This window comes from Dendrobates tinctorius, unplaced genomic scaffold, assembly GCF_039654945.1.
Source record: "Dendrobates tinctorius isolate UK_male_01 unplaced genomic scaffold, ASM3965494v1 ptg000009l, whole genome shotgun sequence".
Classification (NCBI taxonomy): domain Eukaryota; kingdom Metazoa; phylum Chordata; class Amphibia; order Anura; family Dendrobatidae; genus Dendrobates; species Dendrobates tinctorius.
In genome coordinates, this window is record NW_027361677.1 from 26,259,327 (window position 1) to 26,274,043 (window position 14,717).

Here is a 14,717-nt window from a genome sequence, read left to right on the forward strand (position 1 = left end):
TGTGTTGGTTTGGGCATTTAAGGCAATGATGCAGCGCTACTATTCTAATCATCTGCCCATATGAGGATAAATGCTCTTATGCCGAGACATAATTTACAAGAGTTCAAGTGCCTAGGGCAGTGCCATGTTGTGGCAGTTTGAGGAAAAAATACCTACTTTACCTAGCGATGAGCGAGTATGCTTGGATAAAGTGACATCTGAGCCTGCTTATGTGGTAATAGAGTATCTTTGGCATGCTTGAATACTAGGTTTGAGTCGCAATGGCTCCATGTCTTGCAACTGGTTTACAGCTCCAACACATGAAGTAATTGCCTTTTTGTTAGTAGTCTCAGTATCTTCTAAGTGATGTATCTATGGCCTTCTCTTTTTCCTATGTGATGTATATTCAGCAGTGTGTCCTATATGATGTATATACAGCAGTCTCAGTGTCTCCTACGTGATGTACCTAAAGCAGTCTTCGTGTAACCTATGTGATGTGCATATATAAGAGAATGTTTATCCTATGTGTTCTATATAGAACAGTCTGTGTATCCTATGTGATGTATATACAGCTTTTTGTTTTTCCTTGATGTTCTTAAAGCAATCTTTGTGTACACTGTGTCTAATCTAGTTTCATTGTATCCTGTGATTTATATACAGCAGTTTTGAGGTTTCCTATGTGATGTATATACAGCAGTCTTTCTTTTGTGTTGTCTACAGCTATCTGTGTGTCCCATGTGATATTTAATCAGGAATCTCAGTGTATCCTCTGATATGTCTACAAATTATCAAGTGATGCTATGACATACATAAAGCATAGTGATGTGTACTGTATGATCTTAGTCTGTTATGTAATTCCAGCAGTCTGTCTCTTTTTTTTGTACAAGATATAGATAAATACTAATGTTATCAATAAACCTGGCATTCAGAGTAGTTTGTCCCAAAAATCTGTCATGCCTTCAATCTACAATTTAATGGTTTGATCTGTTTAGAGCTTCATCAAAATGGATTGCTGTGTGGGAAGTGTCAGAGAACAGCGCTCACAAGGGCGATCTGTATTCTTGTAGAAAGGTGTTTTGACTATCTGGAGTGGCTGGTTGTTTGCTACTATTGGATTATGGGTTTGGACCCTATTTGGGTGCTAGAGTTGCTCTACCAGGAGCAACGTATATCCCTTTTCTACGTAAGCCTCAATGTACTCTTGTGGTATATACAGCAGCCTGTAGTCTTATGTGATTATATATAGAGAGAGGGAATAGTCAGTGTACCCTATTTGATGTGTATTCTGCAGCCAGAGTTTTCTTTGTACATTGCTCAAAAAAATAAAGGGAACACTTAAACATCAGACTCTAACTCCAAGTAAATCAAACTTTAGTGAAATCAAACTGTCCACTAATTAGGAAGCCACACTGATTGACAATCAATTTCACATGCTGTTGTGTAAATGGAATAGACAACAGATGGAAATTCTTGGCAATTATCAAGACACCCTCAATAAAGGAGTGGTTCTACAGGTGGGGACCACAGACCACATCTCCGTACCCATGCTTTCTGTCTGATGTATTGGTCACTTTTGAATGTTGGTTGTGCTTTCACACTCCTTGTAGCCTGAGATGGTCTCTACAACCCACACAAGTGGCTCAGGTAGTGCAGCTCATCCAGGATGGCCTATCAATGTGAGCTGTGGCCAGAAGGTTTGCTGTGTCTGTCAGCATAGTGTCTAGAGGCTGGAGGCACTACCAGGAGACAGGCCAGTAGACCAGGAGATGTGGAGGGGGTCACAGGAGGACAACATCCCAGCAGCAGGGCTGCTACCTCAGCCTTTGTGCAAGGAGGAACAGGAGTTTTGGCAGAGCCCTGCAAAATGATCTCCAGCAGGCTACAAATGTGCATGTGTCTGCACAAATGGTTTGAAACTGACTCCATGAGGATGGTCTGTGTGTTTGATGTCCACAGATGGAGGTTGTGCTCACAGACCAACACCATGCACGACGCTTGGTAGTTGGGCCAGAACAGCAGGATTTGCAAATCACCACTGGTGCCCTGTGCTCTTCACAGATGAAAGGTTCACACTGAGTACACGTGACAAAGTCTGGAGATGCTGTGGAGAGTGATCTGCTGTCTGCAACATCTTGCAGCATGACCGGTTTAGCAGTGGGTCAGTAATGGTGTGTGTTTGCATTTCTTTTGAGTGCTGCATGGTGAATGTAGGGCACTCAGACCATCCTCATGGAGTAGGTTTCTAACCGATTGTGTAGACGCATGCACATTTGTAGCCTGCTGGAGGTTATTTTGTGGGCTTTGGCAGTGCTCCTGTTTTTCCTTGCACAAAGGCTGAGGTAGCGATCCTGCTGCTGGGTTGTTGGCCTCCTCCATGTCTCCTGGTAGTGCCTCCAGCCTCTGGATAGTATGGTGACAGACACAGCAAACTTTCTTGCTATAGCTTGCATTGATGTGCCATTTTGCCTGAGTTGCACTCCCTGAGCCACTTGTGTGGGTTGTAGAGTCTTATAGGAGTTAGGTCAGGGTTCATAGAAGGCTACTTCAGAATAGTCCAATTTTTACCTCATAGCCATTCTTGGGTGTTTTTTGCTGCGTGTTTTGGGTCATTATCCTGTTGCAAGACCCATGATCTGCCACTGAGACCAAGCTTTTTGACATTGAGCAGCATATTTTTCCCTAGAATCCCTTGATAAGTCTTGAGATTTCATTGTACCTTGTACAGATTTGATACACCCTGTGCCAGATGCAGCAAAGCAGCCCCAGAACATAACAGAGCCTCCTCCATGTTTCACAGTAGGGACAGTGTTCAGGATTCATTTTTCTGTCTGTGAATGTAGAGCTGATGTGTCTTCCCAAAAAGTTAATTTTTGTTGTGTCACCTGTCCATAGAACATTCTCCCTGAAGCTTTGTGGCTTGTCAACATGTAGTTTTTCAAATTCCAGTCTGGCTTGTTTTTTTTGTTTTTTTTCATCGATGGTCTCCTTCTTGGAGGTTTCCCATGAAGTCCACTTTGGCTCCTACAATGATGAATGGTGCGATGTGACGCTGATGTTTGTTGAGTTTGGAGTTCATGTTTAATCTGTTTAGCAGTTTTTCTGGGCTTCTGTTATCATTTGTGTTATCTGTCTCTTTGATTAGTCATCTATTTTCCTCCTGTGGTAACGTCCAGGGAGGTTGGCTCCAGTCCCATGGAGCCTAAATTTCTGAATAATATGTGCAGCTAAAGTCACAGGAACATCAAGCTACAGTTGTGGCCAAAAGTATTGACACCCCTGCAATTTTGTCAGATAATACTCAGTTTCTTCCTGAAAATGATTGCAAACACAAAATCTTTGGTATTATTATCTTCATTTAATTTGTCTTAAATGAAAAAACACAAAAGAGAATGAAGCAAAACATTGATCATTTCACGCAAAACTCCAAAGATGGGCCACACAAACGTATTTGCACCCTCAGCCTAATATTTGGTTGCACAACCTTTAGCTAAAATAACTGCAACCAACAGCTTCCGGTAACCATCAATTAATTTTTTTACAATGCTCTGCTGGAATTTTAGACCATTCTTCTTTGGCAAACTGCTCCAGGTCCCTGATATTTGAAGGGTGCCTTCTCCAAACTGCCATTTTTAGATCTCTCCACAGGTGTTCTATGGGATTCAGGTCTGGACTCATTGCTGGCCACCTTAGAAGTCTCCAGTGCTTTCTCTCAAACCATTTTCTAGTGCTTTTTGAAGTGTGTTTTGGGTCATTGTCCTGCTGGAAGACCCATGACCTCTGAGGGAGACCCAGCTTTCTCACACTGGGCCCTACATTATGCTGCAAAATGTGTTGGTAGTCTTCAGACTTCATAATGCCATGCACACGGTCAAGCAGTCCAGTGCCAGAGGCAGCAAAGCAACCCCAAAACATCAGGGAACCTCCGCCATGACTGACTGTAGGGACCGTGTTCTTTTCTTTGAATGCCTCTTTTTTTCTCGTGTAAACTCTATGTTGACGCCTTTGCCCAAAAAGCTCTACTTTTGTCTCATCTGACCAGAGAACATTCTTCCAAAACGTTTTAGGCTTTTTCTGGTAAGTTTTGGCAAACTCCAGCCTGGCTTTTTAATGTCTCGGGGTAAGAAATGGGGTCTTCGTGGGTCTCCTACCATACAGTCCCTATTCATTCAGACGCCGACGGATAGTACGGGTTGACAGTGTTGTACCCTCGGACTGCAGGGCAGCTTGAACTTGTTTGGATGTTAGTGGAGGTTCTTTATCCAACATCCGCACAATCTTGCGTTGAAACCTCTTGTCAATTTTTCTTTTCCGGCCACATGTAGGGAGGTTAGCCACAGTGCCATGGGCTTTACACTTCTTGATGACACTGCGCACGGTAGACACAGGAACATTCAGGTCTTTGGAGATGGACTTGTAGCCTTGAGATTGCTCATGCTTCCTGACAATGTGGTTTCTCAAGTCCTCAGACAGTTCTTTGGTCTTCTTTCTTTTCCCCATGCTCAATGTGGTACACACAAGGACACAGGACAGAGGTTGAGTCAACTTTACTCCATGTCCACTGGCTGCAAGTGTGATTTAGTTATTGCCAACACCTGTTAGGGGCCACAGGTAAGTTACAGGTGCTGTTAATTACACAAATTAGAGAAGCATTACATGATTTTTTGAGCAGTGCCAATACTTTTGTTCACCCTGTTTTTTATGTTTGGTGTGGAATTATATCCTATTTGGCTTTAGGACAACTTCTTTTTTGTTTTTTTCATTTTAGACAAATTAAATGAAGATAATACTATCAAAGAATTTGTGTTTGCGATCATTTTCAGGGATAAACTGAGTATTATCTGACAGAATTGCAGGGGTGTCAATACTTTTGGCCCCAACTGTACTTGGAGATGGTCTTATAACTTTTAGCTTTACCATGTTTGTCTATAATTTTCTTTCTAATCTCCTGAGACAACTCTTTCCTTTGCTTTGTTTGGTCAATGCTGAGTGTGATATGCACAGTGAGTAGCTGGAGCCTCTATACAGGCCACTCACTGATTCCAAGATTGTAGACGCCTGTGATGTTAATTAGTGGACACACTGTGATTTAACACGTCTCTTTTGTCACATCATGTGTGTCCTTGCTTATTTGATGATTTGTGTTGTCATTTTTTGTGTGGAAGCATGGTTGTTGATCAATGTCTGACTTTTGTCAGAATCAAGTTATGTCTGTGACCATTGTGTGTTTTTCTGTCATTAAATGAGGACTACAAACAATGTTGCTCATGTGTGTTAGACATTTTTTTCTTAGGCTGGTTTCACATTAGCGTTGAAACAACGTTGTGCACTGCGTATGTAAGTTTCTGATCCGGCTCTCTGCCTACTATCGCATTTGCACGCATGCGATTGGCGCACCCTATCTTTAGCATAGCAGAGGGTGCGCAGATCATGCGCTGCCAGTGTGAAACTAGCGTGCTGTGCACTTTTGATGGCGCACTGTCAAAAGTGCGCAGCACGCTACTTTCACACTGGCAGCGCATGATCTGCGCACCGTATGCTAAAGATAGGGTGCGCCGATCGCATGCGTGCAAATGCGATAGTAGGTGGTGATCCCGGATGGGGCGGGGCTTATTGATGTAGTGCGCAACGTTGTTTCAACGCTAATGTGAAACCAGCCTTACTTCTTACTGTTGTGGCAGGTAGTTTGTTCTTACTGCCTTTTTCTCACCTTAAATCCCTTGTTGCTAATATTCAACACCTTTGTGCTGATTTCTCCACGTGGGTGTGACTAATTGCTGTTTCTCTTCTGATGGGTTATTGTCTTCTCCTGGGTTTAATTAGTTTTTCAGCTGGGCCGTCCTTCCAATCCTACTTCCTGTGCCCTTGTATAAGTGTAGAGGTGGAGGTCTGTGTGACCGAGGTCTGTCTCCATAAGTATGTCTCTTTAAGTATGCAGCAGAAATAATACCAGAAATAGAACCAGAAGAGAACACCAACTTAGACACACCCCTCAGGAATAGAACTACACTTCTTCAACACAAAACCTGTTCAATCAGTCCATCACACACCAAACCTGTAGGACATTATCTACTCCTCACTTAGCTTCATTATTAAGATAACACCACACCAAACAATACTCTCCCACCCCAAACACACTTTACCCATGTCTAACCCGCTTCGATCACAAAATTCTGTCACCTACCCCTCTGCTTGCAAACATACCACAATCACACCTAGCCACAAAAAGCCATCCCTTGACATGAGCGCTATGTCCACCTATCACCCCATATATTTCCTCACATTTTCTGGATGTGCTCCTCAAGGAGTTTGACACAATGAACTTTCCTCTCACTTTGCATCTAACTCGCTCTTCTACAATCTGCCTTCCATCCACAACATTCCACTCACGCTGCCCTGACCAAAGTACAAAACTACAGCCAAAGCTAACCGACAACTCGCTAAACTCCTCCTCCTCAACCCATCCTCGGGCAAAGACGCAGATGACCACTGCCTCCTACCACATATCCTGCCATCCTTTGGTGTCAAACACCATACCCTATCCTGCATCTCCTCATAGCTTACCAACCACACATTTGGCAGTTCATACTCACATACTACCTCTTCACCACACCCCCCTGTCTGTTGGTGTCCCTCAAAGCTCCATCCTAGGACCCATTCTCTTCTCAATCTATACCCTTTGCCAGAGACAACTCAGGATCTACCCCTCTGGCCCAGACGTCACCTCTCAGACACTCCAGGATTCTGGAGAGCAATCAGCCATATCATCATCATCCTCCTCCTCCTCCTCCTCCTCTCACTTTCTCAAGCTCAATGTGGACAAATCTAAACTCAGTATCTAGCCTCCATCTCACATACCTTCCCTACCTGATCTATCTATCACAATAAATGAAATCACACTTTACACTGTCCCAGAAATCCAATGCCTCACATTAACCCTTAACTATGCCCTGTTCAATACTAGATACAAGGGTTGAGCCATTTCTGAACAAAACCCCTAAAGCAACCCTTCAACTCTCCATATACTACAGTCAATGTCGGCACAAAATTAACTTTATTTTGTGGCAAAAAACATAAAATACGAATTTAGTGCAACACAAAACAGTTTGACAGACAATACAATGCCTCCTGTTCAGCTGCTGCAGATTAGCAACCAACTTTCATCTCAGAGAACTTCATCTTCACCGATCACTCTTTGTGGACGGCCTTTTGATCAGCTGCTCATTATGGGCCATATCGACTGCTGGGATAATGCAGGAAGCCATTGACCCGTCTTTCTTTCCCCACCAATGTCAGCTTTTTAGAACTCCGCTCCTGCCAGACCTTAGTAATTGAGCTTTACACATGCACAGCATCAACACCAAAAGCACAGAACAAAACATAAACATCTATAGGAAGTTTTGACAACAAAGATAAACTTTAAGAAAATGGTTTATGGATATTTGCCATTTAACAACCCATTTTTTTTGTAAAGTGTTACTGGGTAAGTTGATCTCACAGTAGTAGGGAAGAAGATGAGCTCCCATTTAAGACTCTCATTCCCCCCTCAACAATTATTTGAATAAACACCATGTCATTCTTTTTTATTAGTCCCGCAGGAGTGCTTTAGGGGAAAGGAACACATCACCAAGAGATTATTAACATCAGCCATTTATTGAGGTCAGCATCGGCCAGACAGGAGACAACAAGATGAAGCCCCAGTGGTGATCGCCATGGAAAGTTAACTAGATTTACACTCACTTATTTATTGAGCTTGTGCTGTAGTCACAGCCAAACACACATTCAAAACGGCACCGCTAAAGGAGCCCATGCTGATACCTCTACCTCCTGCTAAGCGTATGTGCTTCCAATGGAATCACATCCTGGCGGCACAATATCAGGGTGGAGCATTAGACACCAGCATAACAGAGAAAAGAGAATGCGAAGATCCAATTGAGGCTAACAAGACTAGTCCAGCTAGGCCCATTACCACTGCAGGCAATCAACAGGTCACTTCCCAAGTTACACACCTGTCAATGACCTCCAGCCGCACTGAGTGAAGCCAGCTCTTAATCCAAGGACTAAAGTACAAGAAAAATATGAACAGAAATAAAAAGACAAATTCAAAGAAAAATAAAGTGCAAGTGAAAAAAGGAGGCAAAAAATGCAATCATGCTAGCATCAATCAACCCCATATTACCAGAATAAATATGACATATCCATAGGGTGTGCCATAAGTCTGATCGATGGAGGACAAGTCTCTAGGGAAAGGAGCAAAGACCTGATCACATAGCCAGCACTGTAATCCCCGGCCAACTCTCCATGTACAAATCTGCACAGAAAATCCTCATTGTCTGCTGGACAACCCAAATGTTGAGAAGACGTACGGTAATTGAATCTGAAAAAATAAATGACTGACCACTTTAGTATCAACTAAGAAATCAAAGGGTTTTCTAGGATTAGAAAAAAACAAAAACACATAATGCCTTGCTTACAGAAACAGTCACTCCATTCCACAACTTGTGTGCAGCACCATTTTTCCACTTTGGCAAATCCCCCATCTTATGTCAAAACAAACTGTGCCTCACTCACCCTCCCCAAGTCCACTGCCAGTGTCTGTTACTGCTGCAGCCCATCAGAGGTCTCACTGGCTCAATCCAGCTCCTGCATTCATTTAAGTAGACCGCAGCACTCTCCTTTGGAAGAAAGCGCCTACCTTTTTCCAATCCACCACAAGTTTATGGATTGCAATATTTTCCCAAATAATAGAAAATAATCAACAATGTGCAAGTGAAATCATATCCTTACAATGTCTCTAGTTCAGCAGTCATGAGACAAGGCCTCATACGGCAAAAACACATAACCAACCACAAAGTGGACTGTACTTGGTACTAAGCACAACCACTTCCTTCCTTTCACTGCAGACCGCTCCGATCTACAACTTGCTGTCCTTTCTGAATTGAGAAACCAAGTTGAGAACTTGTTCGGAGGCCTCAATGTGCTTCATGCGGAGGTATCTAGCACTGTTCACCGACGTGTCCTCTAAGAAGTAACGGTAGTTGACCATCATGCCACAGGAAGCCACAGCACCCCGTGGACTTGTATCAGCCATCCAGTTCAGTCGCCATAGCACTGCCCCGTTTTGTAAATGGAAATTTGCTACAGGGTTTAAGGCAAAACCACGATGTTTCTCTCCATACAAGTACCAAGCGCAGAGCCTCATCAGAGGGGCCTCCAGCACCTTGACCAGTCTCTCAGACTTCATCCACTCATTGCTGGTGAAGAGGCGCTTCAGGGTCTCAACAGCTGGTGCCCCTGTAATGTCCGATATCTCCTTACACTCAGATTCCAAAAAGAGCTCAGTCCGTCCCAACTCTTTGGTTTGCGAGTTGAAAGCACCAAGGAGCCACTTGGTAAATCCAGGGATTGGGGATAAACTGGAAAACTCCGATAATTGGGAAAACTCTCCCTGCAAAATAAAATGTCAAAACAAATATATAAATGATGACACATCTTTGTATCCATTCTTACGCTTAGATCAAGTTCTATAGTTAGCACAATCATGCTGCTTGGTCGGGATGTGAATATTCAGGAGCGCACTGTCAGTCACCAAGAGAGCACTGTCTACCAGCAAAGCAAGAAAACCACAGCAGTGCGCTCCTGAGGACAGAAGATCAAGTCCCGTGCAGAGCTAGGTGGCCAAAACCATTGCTATTCAAAGGAACAAACAAATAGTAGGATTGATGGAAGTTCATAGGTCACACCCTCAATTGATGATAAAGTGATAGCATATTCTAGCAATATGAAAAAAAAAATACCCCCCCTCTCTCAAAGGCTGCCTTCATAATCTGTGAACAGATTAGCTACAATATGCCAAGTCTTACAGGCCAGAAGCTTGGCCTAAAACACCTGCAGCCTCTACAGACACAACATAAACTTTTCAAAGCAACTCCATTATGAAGAACTAAGGAGACATTGAACAATTCTTGAGCAAGTGAAAACTTTAACAAACAATTTTCCTAAGACCCCCTTAACCACTACAACAGCAGGAACCCCTGGTTCAGGGCAAGGGATACTGTTCAGGAGCATGCAGAAGGACCCAGCCCACTTCTGCATTCCTTAGTCAATCCATTGTTTACAATTGTGCAATACCTCCATTTACCTGTGGAGGCACTACAGTAAAATTGGACACCTTAAGTGCTGGGATCCAACAGATCAGCTAGAATTTTTGTGGGAAAGTGAAAGCAATACTTTAGATTAGGCTTTAAATAAAAAGATTCGCCAACATCCCACTGAACGGACAAACCGGAAGACCCACCAGGGATGCCAGCAAGTAAGAAGGTCTGGTCTGGCAGCCATGGACTACCAATGCAACCACCAAGCCTGCGTCCCACAAATGTGAACAAATTGTCAATCGAGCTAATAATGAAATTATTTAGTCTGTGTCTTTTCAAAAGCCACATAAACAATGCTGCTAGTTTGGGGGGGGGGATTAATTCAAGGTCCTGATCCATCTAGAGAGCAACATTCTGCCAGTGGCCACCGGTCTAACTCGTTTTCATTAAATCCCTAATATCCGTCAGCGAGAAGAAAACATGCTTTCATTAGAGGCGTCATTAATCATTCCCGAGGCAGAAACTAAGAGGAATGGCACATTACACTTAACCTATTATTTCACTCCACCGGTCACCATGGATACTACTTACCTTATACAAAGATTCCGCCCGGATCACCGTGGAGTTTTCAATTAAATAAACTTTACAAATGTCAGCAACCATTTTCCAAATGTGATATTGTTTGGTTTTACCATCAGTCGGCTTTGGGTTTAATGTTTTTTTAAAAGAAATCTCCAACCGGACAAGTCTAGAATAATAGCGCACATGGGGGTACCATTGGGTTTCAAGGGATATTTCTATTTTCAATATATTTCACTGATTGGCCAGTGCTTTATTACAGGGGTCTTCCAGGACCATGCTACTGCTACATCCTCAAGTGTTGCGTCTGGTAACTGGGCACATACCCCATAATGACTTGGAAAGCCCACACATGCCATTAATTACATCTGGCAACCCAGGAGGGAAGGGGAAGCACAGGAATTAGGAAGCCAGCGCAAAATCACAGGGATGAATCAATGGAGGAGGGTTCACACTGTGCTAACGTCTCACCGATCCATACAGCTTTATAATGAACCTGCATTCTCACTTTTTGTTTTTAGGTGCTGCTGCTTCCACTGGGAATCCACACAAAACAGAAAACTGCGCCAAGTCACCGCCGAGGCCACACCGGTGCTGCCATTAGACCCCACATCCTACATCACAGGGCACAAAAGTCTGCAGCGAAACGGACAAGATGGAATCATTCCAGAGCCAATGTGCCGGTGATTCTGCTTCTACTGAGAACACAAGGGCCAAATAACTGGATTGAAAGATAGTCTGTAGGTTATGGTATTCCGATATTATCTGGAATCACAGAAATACAATATTCCAGGCTCAAAGATTTTTATGTTAATTGCATTACATTATCTTGCTCAGAACAGATTAATGGAGGTTCTCCACCTCTGGGGATGTTTGTTCTTATCCACATGCACAAAATTGCGATTACAACACATTTTTTTCAATTGGGTTTCATTAAATATTTGGCATCATTTGTCTCCTATAGACTCTGTATCATACTGTCTAGTGAGGCTGCAGAGAGAGCTATCGGGGCTGGGAACATGACCTTTATTAGAACGGATGATTGTGTGTATAGTTACTACAATATAGGTAAGACAGGTTCTCCTGCACTTGTAGTACAACCTTCCTCACAGACTTCACAGCTCTCACATCAGCTGGTGGAGGACTATAATACTGCCCCCTATGTACAAGAAAAAAACTACTATAATACTGCCCCTATGTATAAGAATATAACTGCTATAATACTGCCCCTATGTACAAGAATATAACTACTATAATACTGCCCCTATGTATAAGAATATAACTGCTATAATACTGCCCCTATGTACAAGAATATAACTACTATAATACTGCCCCTATGTACAAGAATATAACTACTAGAATACTGCTCCTATGTACAAGAATATAACTACTATAATACTGCCCCTATGTACAAGAATATAACTACTATAATACTGCCCCTATGTACAAGAATATAACTACTATAATACTGCTCCTATGTATAAGAATATAACTACTATAATACTGCCCCTATGTACAAGAATATAACTACTATAATACTGCTCCTATGTATAAGAATATAACTACTATAATACTGCCCCTATGTATAAGAATATAACTACTATAATACTGCCCCTATGTACAAGAATATAACTACTATAACACTGCTCCTATGTACAAGAATATAACTGCTATAATACTGCCCCTATGTACAAGAATATAACTACTATAATACTGCCCCTATGTACAAGAATATAACTACTATAACACTGCTCCTATGTACAAGAATATAACTACTATAATACTGCTCCTATATACAAGAATATAACTACTATAATACTGCCCCTATGTACAAGAATATAACTACTATAATACTGCCCCTATGTACAAGAATATAACTACTATAATACTGCCCCTATGTACAAGAATATAACTACTATAATACTGCCCCTATGTACAAGAATATAACTACTATAATACTGCTCCTATGTATAAGAATATAACTACTATAATACTGCCCCTATGTACAAGAATATAACTACTATAATACTGCTCCTATGTATAAGAATATAACTACTATAATACTGCCCCTATGTATAAGAATATAACTACTATAATACTGCCCCTATGTACAAGAATATAACTACTATAATACTGCCCCTATGTATAAGAATATAACTACTATAATACTGCCCCTATGTACATGTTTCGCTGTTGCCGCGTGAGTCAGAATCCTTTATAGTCTAGCACTTCTGGGGCTTCCTGTACTTATCAGTAAACACTAGAAACTTTTGAGAAACCTGTCACCAGACAAGTGTTCTGTTATTTTAGTAATAGAACGACAGATGACGGAATAATTTAATCCTGGCATCTTCAAGAGAGCAATGTCCTCCTCCGATGTGCGCAGCCCCCACTCCTCCTGTACACTTCAGCTACATATTCCCGTCACCAGGAAGCGGACAGCCATTACTCCGCATGGAGCACATTATTATTAGGCTTTTCTATTAGGTTGCAGATCTTAACAGCACAGAAGACAACATGATTCACTGCAAAGTTATAAGTGCCCAAAGCAGGAAGACTATTATAAGAAGCACTGTGTCCCCCAAAAAACAAATTACACCTCCTACAATGCAGCACAGCAAAAGAATGATCACTATAGAGAAGAGTTCTGACTGGAGTAGGAGACCTGAAGTAACCGGGCACTTACTATTTATGTATTTTGTATGTTTTGTGCAGCACTGAGCTTCTGTCTCGGACAATGAATGGAGCAGATATTGAATTTGCAAACCACCTGTTCTGTCTAGACTAGGCCCTGCAAAGCCCCTTTCTCTGGAGATAGGGAAGAACAGAGGGCACCAGGCCAGGAACGGTGTATTTAGGTTTGGGGGTTGGGTGGTGGCTTTAGACCTACAACATAATGAATACTGTAGAAACAGAGATCGAACATGCACACCTCCTGCCCCTATCTAGACTAGGCCCTGCAAAGCCCCTTTCTCTGGAGATAGGGAAGAACGGAGGGCACCAGGCCAGGAACGGTGTATTTAGGTTTGGGGGGGTTGGGTGGTGGCTTTAGACCTACAACATAATGAATACTGGAGAAACAATTTCTTTCTCTGACCCTAAATGGAGCAGAGATCGAACATGCTGCCCCTATCTAGACTAGGCCCTGCGGAGTCCCTTTCTCTGGGGGGGGGGGGGGGGGGGGAATGGTGTATTTAGGTTTGGGGGTTAGATTGTGGATTTATACCTCAAACATAATGGACACTGTACAAACAATTTCTTGCTCCAACCATGAATGGAGCAGAGATCAAACTTGCATATCACCCCCAGTCCTGTGTAGACTAGAACCTGCAGAGCCCCTTTCTCAGGGAGGAAGAACTGAAGACACTAGACCAGGAATGGTGTATTTAGGCTTGGGGTTCGGTGGTGGCTTTACACCTAAAATAAAATGGACACTGTAGAAACTTTCTTCCTCAGACAATGAATGCAGCGGAGATCAAGCATGCCCTGTCTAGACCAAGCCCTGCAAAGCCCCTTTCTCAGAAGGAAGAACGGAAGACACTACACCAGGAATGGCGTATTTAGGTTTGGAGGTTGGATGGTGGTTTTAAACCTAAAATATAATGAATACTGTAGAAATACTGAACCAGAAGAGGGCGACAGTGAGACGTTAAGTCCTGGAGGACAGGAGAATATCAGAATTCAGAATGCAGCTCTGGAGGGGATTCGTGCATCCAGACAAATAATATAATTGTAATACTGATCGACCTTGCATGTATTACAGATATTTTTAAACTGCTAAATAATTCTGTAAAAAATTTGTCCAAATCCATTTAGTTTTTGGCTTCTCAGCACGGTGGCTCAGTAAACAGCCTCCCTCCCTGAACACACTGCAGCTGGGGATAATGAAGAGGACGCGCTCAGCGGGTTTAAAAACCAACTACTGTGTCACCCGTTTGACATACGCCTCAGTGTTACAGTTCTTTCCTTGGCAAGAGGGAAAGACACGCTAGGGTAAGCGCAGCTCTCCCGCCAGCAAAACGCAAATGTTTGACAAGGCTTCCGGTGGATTCCAGAAAAATTGAGCCA

The 14,717-nt window shown here is 42.6% G+C and overlaps 1 protein-coding gene and 1 long non-coding RNA gene across 2 annotated transcripts in view; one reads left to right on the forward strand and one right to left on the reverse strand.

Annotated features, from left to right (window-relative positions):
* LOC141097743 (uncharacterized) overlaps positions 1 to 11,555 on the forward strand; it is a 180,364-nt gene extending 168,809 nt beyond the window's left edge. Inside the window, exon 4 of the long non-coding RNA XR_012234039.1 lies at positions 11,171 to 11,555. This is a non-coding gene — a long non-coding RNA (uncharacterized lncRNA). The remainder of the gene's footprint in view (positions 1 to 11,170) is intronic.
* The window catches only part of MLYCD (malonyl-CoA decarboxylase), a 65,525-nt gene continuing 58,418 nt past the window's right edge, over positions 7,611 to 14,717 (reverse strand). Inside the window, exon 5 of the mRNA XM_073585110.1 lies at positions 7,611 to 9,424. Coding sequence (XP_073441211.1) covers positions 8,891 to 9,424 — 534 coding nt within the window. The 3' untranslated portion in view covers positions 7,611 to 8,890. The remainder of the gene's footprint in view (positions 9,425 to 14,717) is intronic.